At 43.4% G+C, this 18,092-nt stretch overlaps 2 protein-coding genes across 6 annotated transcripts; both read left to right on the top strand.

The window, feature by feature from the left end:
* The first annotated feature begins 796 nt into the window (after nucleotides 1–796).
* Nucleotides 797–10,613, top strand: gja5a (gap junction protein, alpha 5a). Of its 3 annotated transcripts, XM_047601050.1 has the most exons (3): nucleotides 797–866; nucleotides 1,130–1,701; nucleotides 8,141–10,613. In XM_047601050.1, exon 3 carries the CDS (start codon nucleotides 8,248–8,250, stop codon nucleotides 9,382–9,384), a length of 1,137 nt encoding a protein of 378 aa, XP_047457006.1. In that variant the 5' UTR covers nucleotides 797–866; nucleotides 1,130–1,701; nucleotides 8,141–8,247; the 3' UTR covers nucleotides 9,385–10,613. The 3 variants fall into 3 exon arrangements, with proteins under 3 accessions (XP_047457006.1, XP_047457005.1, XP_047457007.1); XM_047601049.1 differs by lacking the exon at nucleotides 797–866 and having other exon boundaries at nucleotides 1,121–1,701; XM_047601051.1 differs by lacking the exons at nucleotides 797–866; nucleotides 1,130–1,701 and adding an exon at nucleotides 6,684–7,163.
* Nucleotides 10,614–12,515: 1,902 nt separating this feature from the next.
* On the top strand, nucleotides 12,516–18,078 carry acp6 (acid phosphatase 6, lysophosphatidic). Of its 3 annotated transcripts, none has more exons than XM_047601028.1 (11): nucleotides 12,516–12,663; nucleotides 13,508–13,730; nucleotides 13,835–13,963; nucleotides 14,698–14,828; nucleotides 14,983–15,062; nucleotides 15,153–15,240; nucleotides 15,433–15,565; nucleotides 16,175–16,275; nucleotides 16,386–16,478; nucleotides 16,570–16,735; nucleotides 16,828–18,078. In XM_047601028.1, the coding sequence occupies exons 2-11, from the start codon at nucleotides 13,515–13,517 to the stop codon at nucleotides 16,960–16,962; spliced, it is 1,272 nt and encodes a 423-aa protein (XP_047456984.1). In that variant the 5' UTR covers nucleotides 12,516–12,663; nucleotides 13,508–13,514; the 3' UTR covers nucleotides 16,963–18,078. The 3 variants fall into 3 exon arrangements, with proteins under 3 accessions (XP_047456984.1, XP_047456983.1, XP_047456985.1); XM_047601027.1 differs by lacking the exon at nucleotides 12,516–12,663 and adding an exon at nucleotides 12,730–12,975; XM_047601029.1 differs by lacking the exon at nucleotides 12,516–12,663 and adding an exon at nucleotides 12,986–13,133.
* Nucleotides 18,079–18,092: the final 14 nt, after the last annotated feature.

Below are 18,092 nucleotides of genomic sequence, written 5' to 3'. Positions count from 1 at the left end.
CACTTGCATGTAAACGCACTGAGTGTGATTCTTTTGGGTGAGGCCCTGCTTGGAAACCTTGGGTCCTGCCATTCATGTGAATTTACTGTCGTACGCCCTTTCATTGAGACCGTATTCCCTGGGTCCCTGTGGCCTCTTTTTTGGAAGCATAATATGCCACAAAAGAAAAAATGGTTCAGGAATACTCTGAGGACAACGAGTACAATGAGTTTGAATGGTTGACTTGGCCTCCAAAGTCCCCAGATCTCAATCCTAATTGAGGATTTATGGGACGTGCTGGACAAACTAGTCTGATCCATAGAGGCCTTACTAAACAACTTAAAGGATCTGATAATAACATCTTGGGGCCAGACACCACAGCACAGCTCCAGGGGTCTGGGAGTCCATGGTCCAATGGGTCACGGCTGTTTCCTAACACAATATTAGGAAAGTGGTCCTAATGTTATGCTTGATCAGGCCTCTAATTCGAGATGCGAGAGCGATAGGATGGTGGTCAAGTGAAGTCACATCTGTTGAAACGACATCAGAGCTATCTGTCTGTATGTCTGTGCCCCGGCCACATAATTACAGCCATTTGACTGCTTTTCAGTTCACGCTGGCCTTCAGCAAGGAGGAATTAAACCTAAAAGATTCTCATTATATAATGCAACATGTGTCCACGGGCTCAGCCTGCGCAGCCGAGGGTCCCGGGCTGAAACTCGCACCACGCGGGGAAACGAGGTGAAAGGCAGGAAAGGGGAGGTGGAGGAGGAGGATGAGCTCTTTTGAGTTTCTTTCTGTGACTCGGTGTAAACGTCTCAAACTTCAAGTGGTCTCGAGAGCAGCCAGAGGAGGGAGAGAGACCCAGGGACGGACAGATGAACAAAGTAGGTATTTTATTTTCACCAAAGCCTCATGACTGTTTACGCTCCGTTTGCTGGATTAATTTTAGCATCTGAAAAAAGTTACTCAAGGAGTTACTCAAGGAGTTTTCCATCCGCAAAGAACAGTTAAAATCACATGTTTGTTTGCAACTTTTGTCTTCGGTTTAACTTTATTTTAAAAACTCACATGGGTGAATACATCAGCAATATTTTAGGCAAAACTATGCACGTTTCTGAATAAACTTTCTTTCAATCTTGCACTGTAGGATTGTCTTCTGTACAGAGGAGCTGTAAACCAGAAGGGCCACAGAGTAAATAAGAGCACTCTGGAAGTTTACTCTGAACGGAATTGCCATTGATCCCAGAAAACAATTCCACTTCCTCTCCTGTTGCCGGAGACTGCTTCCCAGCGCAAAAAAAAAAAAAAGAAAAAAGAAAACAGCACCAGGGATGTGAGAAGAAGGGGGGAGTGGGGAGAGGAAGAGGAGGAGATGGAGGAGGAGGAAGAGAGAGAAGGGAGGTCCGTGGGGGGAAACACTCTCTCGTGATGCCCCTGCTTTTCTTCTCGTGCCCCCCTTGTGGACTAACAGCTTGATGCTGTGACGGCGAACAGATCAGATGCCCTAAAACTCAAGAGTCAGCTCCTGTTGAAGTTCCTACGAGACGAAGACGGTCCCAGCGGTTTGAACTGTGGTCATCAGATCATCTCTGCATCTCTTCACCTGACATTTGACTTTAAGGAAGACTTCTTCTTCTTCTTCTGCTGCTGCGGCTGCTTCTTCTCCTCCTTTCAAATAAGGACCCGAATAAGGATCAGACGCATATTCCCAGACTACAGGTAAGCCAGGTAGATCAGCTACAATTCTTCCTCAGGTAAATCGTACTGTAAATGAAGTAGTGTTATCTCTGAGAGACAAAACCTGATCCTGGGAGGCCTGATGTATGTTAGACCCCTGGTCTTCCCAGCAGGTACAGCTGTCAGCCCACTCATATCTATCTCTGTCTTACTTCTTTTCATAATACGGGACAAATCTACCCGAAACAAAGTTCAGCGCTGGGATCCTTAAAATACAGAGCCACCAGCAATGTGTACATGCTGAACGAAGCCGTTGAGGGTCGACTACGTCAGTCCTGTCTTGGCAGCTGAAGGTTGAAATTCAGATTTAATGCTATCAGAAATATCCACACAGTTGCATCATTTGTCTAATAAAAATAGCTACTAGCCTGTGTATGGGAGTTTCATGCGGTGGGCTGCAGTGGAAAAGAGAAACAAGAAACTTTTGCTCAGCTGAAGTGACGTCTCACATTCTTTCCTTGTGTTTCATGGAATAAAAACACTCTTTTATGAGTAAATATTTTATTCAAAACGTTAATTTAGTAAAATTAGAGAGACCGTTTAATGTTGCAGCGGGATGCGGTGTCATTTCCATCTAGTTCCTTCTAACTGTCTGTTTAATTTACAGAACAGCTGTAAACTGATAATACATTTATTATTAATTTCTGAATCTAATAAACAGATAATTATAGTTAGAAAACAAATGCTGTGGAATAAAAATGCAATTTCTCTATAGAGACTCATAAATTGATTTATAACTTCAAGTTCTAAATCTCCAATTATATAAGTGCAAAGGAGATAATATCAGTTTTTAGCTCAAGTCTGTTTTTTGTTTGACTTTGAAGATGCAGCATTAAAAACTTGACTTCCAGCACCATTGTAAAAAAAAAAAAAAAAAACTTGACTTGATGGAATTAATTCTAACATGCTAAACAAATAAGTGTGATTTATGCGTATGTGTCCAACGGCAAAAGTTAAAAGGCTGCGTGCTCATTAGCCCTGAATGCGCTGCCAAGGATTAATCAGTAGCTACCGACGCAGTGTTCAGGACGAAAACGATAGAAACCAACATGGATGCCAATTTTCTGTTCATTCACCACCCAGAAATAATAATAGCAGCTGTCCGGGAATTCAAATCGGGTTTGTGTTGGTGAGAATTTTCCTCCATGAAACACCTTGCAGCTGTCTGGTTTGAAGGTCCCGGAGTAATGCCATGCGCAGCTAAACAATAGATCATAGCAGGGCTGCAGGTCTGTGTACAGTAGTGGGCAGATGAAGAGCCAGACAGCCATGTAAGGTAACAGGCAGCGGGTCGGCCCGCTGGCTTCTGCTGCTCTGACTGATGTGTGGCAGTGGGATCCTGCAAGGGCTGACAACAGGTGACCCCGCATGAGTTGGAAGTATCCCCCCACCACCACCTCCGTCCCTCTCCTCACCCTACATCAGATCCACTTTGCAGGTCACGATATCCCGAACTCACCCCTCCAACAATGTCGCTATAGCTAAACTTAAACGTGCTCATCCTTGATTATAATGGTGGCGCTCGTCGGGAGGGATGCCACCCCCCTCCTCCTCCTCCTCCTCTCATTCCCGGACCTAAACAGCTGCTGGGATTGGCTCCACCAGAAGTGGGATTTAAAGTTCAAAAGCCACACTTTAAATATAACTCTTGACATGCATGTGAAAATAGATGCAAATGAAAATAAATAATCCTTCGATTGATCCCACTGTCTCACTGAAAATATCATCAGTCACCCCAGGAGTAAGAGAGGAGCATCATCGGTTTATTAAGTAAATCTCGATTGTGTTTGGCATTCTCGAAACAGTTGTTGATTTTGAACTGAGACGGGAAAAAAACCCTGCGTATAAATATGTTAGAACGCAGCGGTTGTGTGGTTTGTCTCCGGTGCGAAAGCGTTGCTGAGCTGTCACAACACGGCACCTGCACAAGATACTTGAGCTGGCAAAGATATTTTTGTCACAGAGCTCCTGGCAGAGACTTCTTGTTTGGTGCCGTTTAATAGTCTCCTCTCTTAAACAAAGCAAAAAAAATTCAGAAGAAATTCAAATTCAAATGAAAGTTCACATGAATGCAGAAAGCCAAACGGAGAGTTATAAACACTTTAGATAATGAAGCTTTGTTTAGCTTGTGTGCACTGTTGAACACCGTGTACTGTAGTTAACAAGATTTAAATGAGAGCAGACGCGCAATTTATAAACCATCGCCATTCTTTGTTTTAACCGAAAGGAAGTGCGCAAAGGTGTGTGATTCAGAATATGATAATAAGAACTTTGGTTCAGGCTAAAGCAATGAGATGCTGCAAATGCTGCAGGTACAACTCTTTCTTGGACTCTTTTAATGCGGCCTCAGCCACAGATATGCAGTAAAAGGTGTTCTACACTAATATCTCCAGACAAATGTGGCTCTAAAACAGGTGTCTTCAACATTTTTCAGGCCAAGGACCCTCAAACTGATGGAGAGATTAAGTAGGGACCCCCTACCTACTATATGTGTTCTATATTAAACTCTACTGTATATTTACTACTTATAAATATACATTATTATTAGCTTTTTGCATTCAACATTAAGCTATCCCTTATCCCTTTACTAACATATGTTCTTTAAATGTGTATTTAAAGAATTTGTGGCAGAAAATTTAAAAAATATATAAAAAATGTCTAATCAACCAAAGATTTTGCGATGCCCCCTGCATTACCTCCACGGACCCCTTAGGGGGTCACAGACCCCCTGTTGAAGACCTATGCTCTACAAGATATTTTTAGAATCCACTGTATTTGTGGCCATATACGTCTAGTTTAGAATAAACGTATTTAAAAGGGTTTTGCTCCTAAGGAAAATACACTTCACTTACGTAATCTGGTTTTAAAAGAGCGTGTTGAGATCATGTTGCTGAAAACGTCAAATCCTCCCAAACGCTCACACCTGTGCTTAATGCACAATGCAGTGTAAATAGCTTTTTTCCTCCACTGGTGTCAGTCTAAACATGGGCCATTAAAGGGAAGTGCTCTGAGAGAATGTACACCATCCGACTCCCTTTGTGTGAGTGTGTGTGTGTGTGTGTGTGAGGACAGTGAGGAGAGGATCCGGACTCTGTCAAACACGACTTAACGCTGAAATGTGGACATCGCTGAACGAATGTTTAAATGAACCCTGCTCCCCTGTCGTCACCCGTCTGAGGGTACGGAATAGCTTTTGGAAATCATCAGGAAAATGTTTGCAACTTTTAATTCGTTAAAGCGGCGAAAAACCGTCACATAAACATAATTTGATGGTTCCATAAAACCAGCTTCGGGACTTGCCACAGGCCTCACCGAGTCCTAAATCAGAGTCAGTGCCCTTTAAGGCAGCGCTGAGGATTCACCTTTGTGTTGCCTGGCAGAGAAAACACACAGCACTTTTTCCTGTTAGTCTGCTGCAAGTCACAGCAGCATCTACCGCTCTGCAGCCATGCAGTGTAGTAACTGCTTATTTTCCCGTCACCTCTCTGAGCTTCGTGGCTTCGGTCCAGACCAGCTCGCTGTCAGGACATGCACATGGAAATTCTAATACGGCGGCATACAGTGAATAGCTTGAGTTAAAGTGGCGAAACAACGTCACTGTTGGCTCAAGTTCATACAGAGTCTGCCCCCTCGCTTACTTTATCATAATGTCTTTCCAACATCTATTGTAGACATTGTTTCCATGGAACTACTTTAGCTCAGCAACACTCACAAACACACACACACACACACACACACACACACATAAGAGACTCATCCCTGTCGCTTTGATTAATGTCAAAGAGAAATAAATCAGAGATGCATAATGCACCCGTTTGCGCAGTTTGCCGCCCCGAATACCTTTATAACCAGATTGTCCATTACTCCTTCATTACTCTGCCACCGGGCTTATAAACAAACCTGACAGCCATGATGGTGCACAGGGAAACCAGGCAGCTCAGCTAAGGGCCCTATGGATCACAGTAAATCCCTGGTTATTGCCAGCAGCGCAGGTGTGACGGAGAAACGGCGGCGGATAAAGACGCTCCTACGGCGAAGAGCAGCTCGGCTGTAACCTCTGCAACCCCGACTTTTAATACCTTGTACCTTTTGTCCCTCCGGAAATCATATTGTTTCAGATTGCTTCCTCTGAGAGCAGGAAGAGGCAGTCGAGGGAAAGAGACAGAGAAGACAGCTGCCCTCCCACCGTTGTGCAAAACCCTGGCTCTTTATTCTTAACATCCACCAAAGAAAAGCTTCCTTTCTCACCACTGCGTATGCATACTAGTTCGTGTATATGTATTATTTTACTCTATATACAATATGTGCCAAATCTGATGGAATATAATAGAAATATTGTCCTTTTTTTCTCTCAATAATCCACAACTTGAGAGTATTTTGTTCTCATCTCTAATTTCAAGTATTGCCCAAATGAAGTTTCTTCGTAGTTTAAACATCTTTATACAAAACATCAGCCATTAAAATACAGAATTTCTTCCACTACTTTTGGTTTTTATCCTATTTTACACATTTCCTCTATGGTGCCACATGGATGTGCCTCAGAGTTAAGACTAAAATATCCCACTATACATGTATCTTCTGGTTATACTTGATCATTAGCTGCACTTTGCACGTTTCGTGCTAATCACTAAGCGTGACAATGCTAACATGCTAAGCTAGGATGATAAACGTGTCACACATTACGACAGCATTATCACTGAGAGCATGTTAGCGTACCAACTTTAGCATGTTGCACCTATGGCGTTTGCTAGCATAGCTGTAGATTTACTACAGGACTAAGAAATATTTTATTCGAGTCGCCCTCCTTCTACATCTTTGATTTTCTAACCCAGAGAGACACGTATTGTTCCGCACATGAGGAAAAGCTGATGTCAGTACGGGCTGTATTAGTTTTTCATGATCAACCTCCTGCCATTGTGCAGCCTGTACTCTCACTCCCTTCCTCCAGCTCTCAGCCCGTTTGTGAATTACTTCCAGTAAAGATCATCGGCTTTATCCCTGTGGGGCTTTGAGCCAGTAGTTTGAGTGGGACACGGACCCCGTTTTTTTGCCGACCGGTGTCCAGCTGTGGCGGGTATTAGCTCTGGTGCTGGAAAGAAATCTCTGAACCGGACAAGCTTTCCTTTACGTTGGTGCTCGAGCCTTAGGCATGGATAGAAGTTGTCCTCCCCGAAACGGTGTCATAATTGTGGTTTGCTTCCACGCTTTGCAGATAGAGAACACAACGGTCTGATTTTCCGTTTTATTACCATATATATACTTCATAGAGACTCTAAGGGAGGGGGAGAGACAGACAGAAGGACAGATGGTCATGGTCATTTAGTCCATCTCTCTCTCACACATAACCAGTGTCAGCCAACTCAAAGCCCTTCACAGTGGACTGAACAGTTACTTTCTATGGAAGCAACTGCTCGTGGATTACATGCAGGGAGAGATGAGAGGTGGTAAGAGAGAACATTAATACCCTGCTTGTCGTGTTTCTCCACTCTTTGTGATTTTGCTGTGTATCATTTTCTCCCTTGCACACTTTTTAAAATGACTGTTTGGCTTAAGACATAGCTAAATGTATACATTTAGCTGGACTTCAAATGTGTGTCACCTTGAGCCCTAATTCTTCCTTATGTTGTGTCTTTGATCTCTGGAGGTGGACGTAGGCACATGGAGGAGTTAGAGGTCGACCCTTAGTGGAGTTTAATGGGCTTCCTCCACCTCTCAATGATGGGAGTCATTTATTAGTCACATAAAGCTGTCTGGGCGAGCTGCCTTATAGGGTCGTTCTCGGCTGAGACTCGGCAGCCGTCGCTGCCATGTTTGGGTCTTACCCAGCCTCTCGCTTAACGCTCGAGTCAAGAGGTGAAGTCGCGCGTGCTCGGACAGACGAGGAGATCCGACTGTCGCCTCGGAGCGGGTCGAGGTCGGGAACCTGTGGGAGGGTTTCATCACCGCAGAGAGGAACCGCCGCTGAGTCTGCTGGTGATGCGCCGCAGGCAAAATGGAGGCGACGCACCTCGGGGTCAGGTCACAGCATTAAAAAGGACAAAGACTCCCAGCTGTGACGTTCCTCTTGGTGGCCGGTGACTCTGTCGGTCTCCCATACGTAATCTGGAATAGCACGAGCGGGAGTGTAAACACACATAATACAGAATACTATTTCTTAAAACAACTTCATTATTTACTTTTGCATGACTCTCCCTCTTTCCCGCTCCCGCTCCCTCATGGGAAAATGGTCGTTCTCATGCCACAGTGTCAAGTCCTCAAGCAATTCACAGGGGGCGAAGCTATTTTTACGCATACAATGCCACACATGCATCCAGGTCATTCCATGCGGCGGGAATGTGGAGGATCTACAGCGGTCCGTGACTGATTATTTGTGTTTCTCTTTTTCTCTTTTTACTTCTCCTTTCCTTGCCCTCCACCTCAGGGACTTCACCTTTTCACTTTTCACCTTTCACCTCTGCTGCACCCTCCTCCTGCCTTCCTTCCCCGGTGTTTGGGTCTCAGGTGCGCCCTCGGACCGTGAGCTGAGCGATGGCCGACTGGAGTCTGCTGGGAAATTTCCTAGAGGAGGTCCAGGAACACTCCACTTCCATTGGGAAGGTCTGGCTCACCATACTCTTCATCTTCCGCATCCTGGTGCTGGGCACGGCGGCAGAGTCCTCCTGGGGCGACGAGCAGAGCGATTTCATCTGTGACACTCAGCAGCCCGGTTGCACGAACGTTTGTTATGACAGCGCCTTCCCCATCGCCCACATCCGCTACTGGGTGCTGCAGATCGTTTTCGTCTCCACGCCGTCCCTCATCTACATGGGCCACGCCTTGCACACGGTGCGCAAGGAGGAGAAGGAGCGGAAGAAGGAGCAGGAGGAGAGGGAGGCGAGAGGGGAAGGCGGAGGGGACCTGGAGGGGGAGAAGGAGTACCTGCAGCAAAAAGAGGGCTCGAAGGGCTCGGCGTCTGACGGACGCGTTCGGCTAAAAGGGGCCCTGCTGCGAACTTACATCCTGAGCATCTTGATACGAACTCTGATGGAGGTAACGTTCGTGGTGGTGCAGTATATGATCTACGGGGTGTTCCTCAAGGCGATGTACCTGTGCAAGCAGTTGCCTTGCCCCAACCCCGTCAACTGCTACATGTCTCGGCCCACAGAGAAGAACGTCTTCATCATCTTCATGATGGTGGTGGCCGGCGTGTCTCTGCTCCTGTCTCTGTTGGAGCTCTACTATCTCAGCTGGAAGGGCATCAGGAGGTGCGTGCGCAACAGGGTGCTGCAGAGGAACAACCACAGGGCCGTGACGGTGGCGGCGACCGCAGCCTTGGAGCGCAACGGCACGCCGCAGCCGTCCAACTCCTGCACGCCGCCCCCCGACTTCAACCAGTGCCTGACGGACCCGGGCTCCATGAACCCGATGACCTCCATGGCCTCTCACCCCTTCAACACCAGGATGGCCCTGCAGCAGAACTCGGCCAACCTGGCCACCGAGCGGCACCACAGCTGCGACAACCTGGAGGACGAGGAAGACTTCCTGGCGATGAGATACAACCAGGCGCCCACGGAGCTGCTCAACGCCTGCACCCCCCTGCACCACAGCTACATGAAGGAGAAGCGGCGCCTGAGCAAGACCAGCGGGACCAGCAGCCGCGCGCGCCAAGATGACCTGGCAGTGTAGGTTCACAAAGAGTGGCTCACAGGAAGAAAACTAGGAAGGGCTGTGCTTTGAGAATTGAAAAGAAAAGAAAAAAAAAAAAGATCCACTTTATGAACATGAGACTGAGGGATCAGACCGTGACCCCTCTATAACTATGCAAAGTCTGGCACTGAGGCCTGACACTTGACTACAGATGAATTTATGCTGAATGGATTACGCGTGAGGTTTGTGAGCAGGTTAGGTGGCTTAAAACAAACTGCAAAAGAAAAAAAAAAAAAAAAAACTGCAAAAGAAGGAGACTGAGAACAGGGTAACAGGTGTGAAACCTGATCGTTGCACATTTTATGTTTTACTTAAAAGCCAGAAGCGAAGGAGAAGATGAGAATGCACTATGCATGGGGATTGGTGTGAGACAGCTTGGGGAATGCTTTCTTTATGAAGTGAAATGTCACACTTGTCTCTTAACTATTCAGTTAATTAAGTCTTGTGACTTTATACAACCGACAATGTTTCCCAACTGCAAAACAGTAAGAGTTGCAATAAATAAAATCAGAGACCTGATAAGATAAAAAAATAAAAAATAAAAAAACTGTGAAGATTTCTGCACAAAGTGCCTTATAATGTGTGGGAAAATGTTATTTTTGTTGTTGTTTGTTTGTTTGTTTGATTTTTGCAGTTGAAGTTTGAATTAAAGCACGATATCCTGATTGCACTATACCTGCAGGTCGACAAACACAAAATGCAACTCAAGAATAATTACTTTAATCTTAAAGCATGTAAGTATACTATATACACTAGTCCATTTTCTGAAATGATTGAGGAATGTGGCTTGTTAGGGGATTTTGTACGTGAAAAAGAAAAGACGAGGTCCTGCTTTGGGTGCTGGTCATGAGCAGATTCAGCCACTAGGTGGCAGCGATGCACTTGTTTTTTTGTTTTTGTTTTTAAGTTTCTCTCCTGGAGTCATTGTGTAAATAGTGAATTCGTTTTCATGCAGTGTACATTTCAGTTCATGTCTTTGAATGTATTTCATTTCGTTTTCAGTGTCCATGCAAATGAATTATACAAGGTGTTTGTAATAGAGATTTCACAATACAAATCTAGACAACGCAAGCATTCATTTTAAAAAAACACATGTTCAGCGTACTACACACTCACTGTAAATGTATTTGGTTCTTTCTCACATACCTTTGTGCAATAAATGTGATCACTAACTCATAACAAATCAATAAATCATCAACCGTACAGTGCGTCGTTCTCAAAGGTGTGTTATTAATTCATTGCATTATGTCATGCTTTGATATTTAGATCCAGCTGCAGAAACGCTGTTAAAACTGGAAAATCATGCCTTTTTTTCCCGTCAGTCTCCCATCACCACTTGCATTTTTCAGTCTGTTGTCACCAGAGAGGACCTGCAGGAGACAGATTGGAGAAGATGAGCGGTATTTACACAAACAAAGACTGTTGCGCCATTTCTGCCAGGAAGCTGAGCACTGGTATCCAGCTTGATCTGTCACAAGCTGAAAGGCTGAAACAGAATTGAAAACCAGAGACGAGGATTTGTGCTGTTTTATTTTCGTGGAATGAATGCTGCAAAGTTGACTTTATTCTTCATTTAGGAGATTCTCCTGCAAATATTTCAAGTTAGAGCACTAGTCAATAAAAAACAGTTCATCTTCTGCTATATTTTATATTCTGTGTTTGTCCTTATCCACGGATAGTGAAGTTAAAATATGCTTCTCAGGTTGGTGTTTTACATTCATCAATTTATTGATTTATTTTTTAAGTTACTATAAACAACAAAACCTACTAAAGTATGGATTATTATCCATTATATTTATGGATTATTATCCATTATACTCATGGATTATTATCCATTATACTACAACAAAATGCAGTAACGCTGCAGCTCTCAAGGAGGTGCCATTTCTAAACATGATATTTTAACATATTATGTCTACTGGAATTAAACTGAACTCAAATAATACAAATAATATTTACATAAAAGTTTTTAATTAAATATAGTGAAATAAAACTACTGAACTATCATAGGTAGTAAAATGCAAATTTAAATTAGTCATGAGACGAAGAAACAAACATCAAATTCCTTGTTTTACTAGACTGATCTGTCTACAATTCAAAAATATTTAAAATATAGGCAAATAAAATTAATGTCATGATCTAAAAATAACACTGTTATAATACTTAAAGGTGAGTGAGTTAATTATTCTGTAGAGTAAATGGTCAAAGTAATTGTCTGACAATTTAAACCGTATTGATTTTTGAGGTTGGGCCACTTGCACAAAGATACACTTACGTCTATTGATATAAAGTATACAGGAACTTGTTGCATACATTAAAAGACCTGAGCTTCCTCGAGAAGTAGAGTCTACTCAGGCCTTTATTGTACGCAGTCTGTTGTTGTTAGTGCCTTGTACTTTGCTGTGGTTTGTTGAGGGAGAAGTACCAGCAAAAAAAAAAAAGGACATGAACAGGATTGACAAATTGATCCAAAAGGTTGTTTCACATTACTGGCAGAGAGGTGGAGATGTTTCTCTCTGTGAGGGACAGGAGGACACTGGACCAGCTGCTCTTCATCATCACATCCGCTACACCAGACTATAGAGGGACAGCGGAGCTCATTTCTCACAGTGAAGGCTACAGGACTTCTTTCATACCATACTCTATCCAGCTGTGCAACGACTCACCTTTCTGCAACAGATAACTCCATACTATAAATATTAATGCACATTACTGCATCTTATTATCATTCCTATATTTACTTATGTCTCTATTTCTTGTACATTTGTTCATTTCCTAATTTTGTACATTTTTGCTTATACTATTTTATTATATTTTACTAGATTTTTCCTTATATTTTATTTATTTTTTTCTTTTTACTTGTGACCAGGATTTTATTTATTTGTTTATTTTTTATGTGCAGCTGGTCTCCTGTGAGTGTGACCAGGTCCTTGTGGATGAATAAAGTTTAAGTCTGTCCTATAGAGGGCAGTGCCACACTTTCACACGTCTCCTCGCCGCGAATCGTGAAAACGAGGAAGAACAACAGCTCCAGGGTAATGAGAACTCTGGGAGCTGTAGTTCTCAGTGCGTCTCTATCACAATTACTTCTACAGTAAATGGTGTAGTTACTAACTACACCTCCCGAGAGCTCTCGTTTTTTTTTTTATCATTAACCGGTGGCAAGAGCCACAGAATGACAAACGACTTTAACACTTTTACGTGGACTCTCATGTTTCTGTCCAGACCGGAACTTCACTTTATCTTCAGTTAAAACAGGTAAGCAGTTACCTTTGTGACTAACGCGAACATCATTCTCGTAGCTGACTACGAACCTGGAGGTTACACTTTATGTCATCATTTTGCGACGGGCCAGTTTGGAAAGAGTTAACATACCGGTGGTTGTTTTCGTAACTGCCTGCAGTTAGCATCGTGCATTTCCTAACTCGGGTTATCTACATCTTGAATTGACCAAATCCGACAGTATTTAATCAGTTTATTGGGAAAAGTTTACGCTGACTATTTGAGGAAACGTTACACCCCCTGGAAAAGATACCCCTGGTGTCAGATGGAGCATCGTTGGTTAGTTTTGTGAGTCACGTGTAACTATTTATAAGGTCAAAAACCAGCACTAATATTCAGAGCCTTCAGTTTGCTTTATTAAGAAGCTAACTTCACTTTACTTTAGCTGCTATAGTTAATTTAGCTATTGCATCATTATCATCATTACTGCACTTTGCATCTGAAAGGTAAGTTAACAATTAGCCTCTTACATGCTGTATACGCTAAACTATTTTTATTCCTTTTTTTTTATTTACTAATGAACAAAATAGAGCTGTGATGTCCAATTTAATATGATAATTATTAAAAAGTAATTGAAATAATCAGAAGCTGCATACTTGGCTTGATGGCGTAGTTGATTGGTAAATCAGTTTAAATACTGATAAATTATGTATTTATGCGATAAAAAGGTGAAATCATTTACAGGCTTTTCAAATGAACATGAGATCTGAGTATGGATCTACTGGGTTTTAGTCGTTTTTTTAGTTGTTGATGTTTTTTTTTCTTAATAGTAGTGTGAATGCATGTGCAGTGAATTCAGATTTCTCTGTTTTGTCCACAGTGCAGCCATGAGGAATCTTTGGGGCAAGGCCAGCGTGTTCGGTTCGGTGTCCGTGGCTTTCGGCTCGATGCTGTGGTCACAGCAGAAGACCGAACCCGAGCAGACCTGCAGCTACTTGCCTGCAGACACGGACCCTAGTTCACCGTACAAACTGAAACTCGTCCAGGTCCTGTTCAGGCACGGAGCCCGAACGCCTCTAAAGTCAATACCTGACGTTTTGGAGGTAAAACTCTCTTTCCACATCCCCCCCTTAACTGATCTGGTTGCACAATATCCTTGATTAACAAACGTGCACTTCTTTGTGTGGGCACGATTGTGTCATTGAAGGCCCAGTGGGTGCCGACGCTGTTGGAGCCTCCTGCGCACACCGATATCAACTACGTAGTGACGGATCTTCACGGTGGCCCCAGGCCCCCGGCTCCTGTAGAAGACAGCTACCGCAAAAACACGCTGACGGTGAGTAGGTTTGCTTTGTGGATGCAGTCAGACACTAAAACTAGTACTTGTGTTTGTTCTTTGTAACAGGCGTTCAGGGGAGGTCATAAATAAGTACATGTAAAATCAAGGTAAACACCACTAGGACATTGTCAACACAGTGTCGTTACTTCCAGGTGTGTGCTGTAGTTTAAAATGAAGGCAGAGTTCACGTTTAGCTTGTCCAGACAGTGGTTAATCTGATATAGGTTACTTCACCTCTTACTGAGACATTGCAGGAATAGAATGATCAATAAAATTGTTCCCTGTGGTTATTGTTATTGATTTTTTTTAGCTACGTAGCTGTGAAATCAGAATCAAAGTTTGGAAACGTCCTTAACTTTCATTTTCAGCCTCAAATCATCTTAGCGCTTCTCCCGCTAGTGGCTAAAGGAGTCGTTACAGTTCTTCTTCTTGTTCATGCATTCAGATCCTCTTTGTAATTCCGCCTAACTGTATATGGAGCTTCTCAGTGAGACACGGTGTCCATTTACCAGCTGCTGCATCCGCGGAAACATTCGTTTCCTGCGCTGAATTAGCCGCTTCGCCAAAGGGGTTTAGCTGCACTGGATTTAGCTTAGAAAACTAAATCCCACAACGTGGAGTGTGGCCATGCTTGCACCACATTCAACCACGGATTCCCACATGCGACCTCAGGTGTGTGTCTCCGTTAGCCACGTCTGCGGTTCTGACTTGATCTCATCTGATCCATCCAGGGCGGCACGTACCCCGGTCAGCTGACCACAGTGGGAATGCAGCAGCTGTACGAGCTGGGCGAGAGGCTGAGGAGGAGATACATTGAGGAGAGACCCTTCCTCAGCTCCACCTTCAGCTCGTCTGAGGTCTAGTAGGTGTCACACGAGAACACAAACGCTTTACAGTGCGATGAATCGGGCTCACAAGTGTGGTACAGAGAATATCTGCATAAATGTTTTACTGTTTTAAAGCAGGCTGACATCCGTGACCTATTTTTCTTTTTTTTTTTCTTTTTCCATTTTTAGTGTGCGCTCCACTAACATTGTGAGGACCATTGAATCTGCCAAGTGCCTGCTTGCAGGGCTCTTTCAGCAAAAACAAAAAGGTAGAGCAGAGACCCATATGCGCATGATGCTCTTTGTTCTCCCCTCTATCTCGTCTCATCTATTTTCCCAATTTTCTGTTCTACTCGAAGAAACCGTGCCTATATTGACGACGGACGCGGAATCGGAAATTCTGTACCCTAACTACCACGGGTGCAAGCTGCTCAAAATCCTTGGCAGGTACGTGGAGTGTGTATTTTCATACCAGGCGCAGGGTCCCATCAAGTGTAAACCGTGATATGCAGGCGCAACCCAAGACTGGAATCCTGAATAATGTGTTGTGCAAAATTATAAGCCGGGGTTGAGATGCCTTTGACAGGCTGTCGCGGCGCATCTGTGTTCCGGGGCTGACGCCGTGTGTGTTCTTTTCAGCCACCGCTGGGCAGAGTCGTCCACTCTGCCAGACATTGCAGCAGACCTGCAGAGCATCCAGAGTGCATTGGGGATCGCTGCACACCAGCACGTCGACTTCATCCTCATTAGGGATGACATGGTTGCCAGAGAGGTGACACTACCACACTGTGACTCATGTGACTTTTTTCGTTCGGTGTCACCAGCGAGATATCAGGACACGTGGGATTATTACAAAGACCCGGCCTGGAGCCGCAGCCTCGCATGTTGACCGTTATTTAACGTGTTCGTGAAGGTTTTTGAGATTTTTTAAAAGATGTTAAAATGGGAGCGGCTGAGGAAGATTTGAGTTTAAAGATGGAGAGATATCTTTTATAAACAGCGTGCGCCATAATTACATATATAATCTATTAACGCCTTTCATTCACTTAGTGTAAGAAATTGTTGGAACAGAGACAGTATCAGGTGTAATGGTACGGTCATTTTTTTGAGATGTACAAATAAAGTATGAATGTGCGCACAATGTGCGCTGCTGAACAAGAAAGATTATTGGATTTTTCCTCCACTTAAAGCAGAATACTAAAAACCAACGAACATTGACAATTATTATATCAAGAGTGCATGTTTTATAACAGAAACTAGATCCACTCATAGACTTGAAATGGTTTAATATTGGCACCCCTTTTACGACTAGAGACATAATTAAAAAAAATTATTTTTTTTTAATGAATAAAATAGCTGAATCTAACTGCGTCCTTAACAGACACACGGCCTGCCCTGTCCACCAGCGCTGGACACCTGGAGGGAGAAAGTAGAACGGAGAGCTGTGGACATGATGTACTACGTCTACGAACCCAGCAAGAGGTGAGATAAAAAAACGAAGCCACCACAGAAACTCTGGCTACAGTATAAGACGTGAGACTTTCCTCACGCTGTTGTGTCAAGTTCAACATTTGATTCTTTGTCTCTGACAGGGAGAACCTGCAGCTGTGTGTGGGACCTCTCCTGCACACACTTGTGGACAACATTGAAAAGACACTACAGAGCACGTCTTCACAGTCAAACAGGTTGGACGCATCAGGACGAACACACCTTTCTCTCACACAGGCCGCGTTCGGATTCTAAACTATCCACCTTTTGAATCGCTCTCTCAAACAGGAAGTTGTTTCTGTACTCTGCGCATGACACAACTCTGATTCCCTGTCTCATGGCCCTTGGGATCTTTGACATGAGGTGGCCACCGTACGCTGCTGATATCACTCTGGAGCTGCACCAAAAGCAAGCGACTAATGAGGCCTTTGTTAAGGTGTCATATGCAGGACAGGTAAAGGGGGAGAATGTGTTTAGAAGTTCATCTGCATACTTTTTTTTTTTTTTTAGTTTTTAAGTCTTATTTGCTTTTTTCCCTTCCTGTAGGATCAACTTATACCAGGTTGTAGTGGAGTCTACTGCCCCCTGCAGGAGTTCAAACAGGTCATCTCAGCCCACTCACTCAGCTCTGAACATTATCTGTCACTTTGTAACAGCAGCAAGGGCTCGACGAAACCCTGAACCCCTCAACAAACCTTTACGTGAACACCTGTGAAATTACAAGCGCACACATCATGTTTTCTTTTTTTTGGTTTTGTTTTGTTGTTTTTTTTACATCCTCACTTATCAATCCATCGGTCGTTACACCTTCCTGTCAGCCTAAGTTTAGCCACCTGTGGAGAACGTTTAATTTTGTGAATCGTTTGCAATTCTGTGTTCTTTCCGTAATCATGGCAGCCCGCGTTTTAAATTTATATAAGTTAATTTAATGAAGACAAGTGCTTCTGTGAGGAATAGGTATCCGAATGCACTCCTCTATTCTGTTTGAGTTGCTCAGCTAAGTTATTCCGTCTTTGTTATTGTCTACAAAAACAAATCCCGAATACCCAGCGTCATTCTTACATAGAACATGTTTGGCTTGGTTCTCAAAGACGACTGAATTATGCATTTGTTGGGGCCGCGCTCTGTGGTCGCTGAACATGAACAATGTATGGTATGTGCCACTGCTTTAAAAAATAAACCCATGCTCTTTGTAATGAAGGGACATGTCCCTCACTGATGTCTTGGAGCTACCGGATGCGCATTTAATGATTTTAGAGACGGCGCAGGTGAATTATATCGTTATCGGGCTTCGAATGCAAAGATTTGTTTTAACGTGAGGTCCATGTTGGTTTTACTCTTTTTAGATTTTAAAGACAAACGCGCAATATTATCAACCTTTACCTCGTTATTTTAAACAGCTGTTGCCATTTAACATGGACATCTTAAAGGTTGTTGTCTCAATACTTGTATCGGATCATTAATGCAGTTATTCTGCCAGACTGGTTGATTTCAGAGTAATAATTTCCTTTCTCAGGAGAAAACGAAGAATGTATCAAACATTCATAAATAATGAGTGTAGATTGTGTGTTACTACATGAATGTTCTGCTTCAGTGTATTTCACAGAAGAACATCAGTTCATTATTTGCCGTTACCGTCAGACCACACTGTATTATATGCATGAATATATGACCTTAACATAGATCCGAGTGTCACGATATCACACCTTGTAGCTAATCCGTTTCCTTCAGGCTGCTGTATGAAATGTTAATATGTTTGGTTTGGACTGATGAGACATAAAAACACATTTTAATCAAGGTTAAGTCTGTTC

Source organism: Mugil cephalus, chromosome 12, assembly GCF_022458985.1.
Source record: "Mugil cephalus isolate CIBA_MC_2020 chromosome 12, CIBA_Mcephalus_1.1, whole genome shotgun sequence".
Lineage (NCBI taxonomy): Eukaryota > Metazoa > Chordata > Actinopteri > Mugiliformes > Mugilidae > Mugil > Mugil cephalus.
The sequence above is the reverse complement of the archived record's forward strand: the minus strand, read 5'-3'. Positions and strand labels throughout refer to the sequence as shown.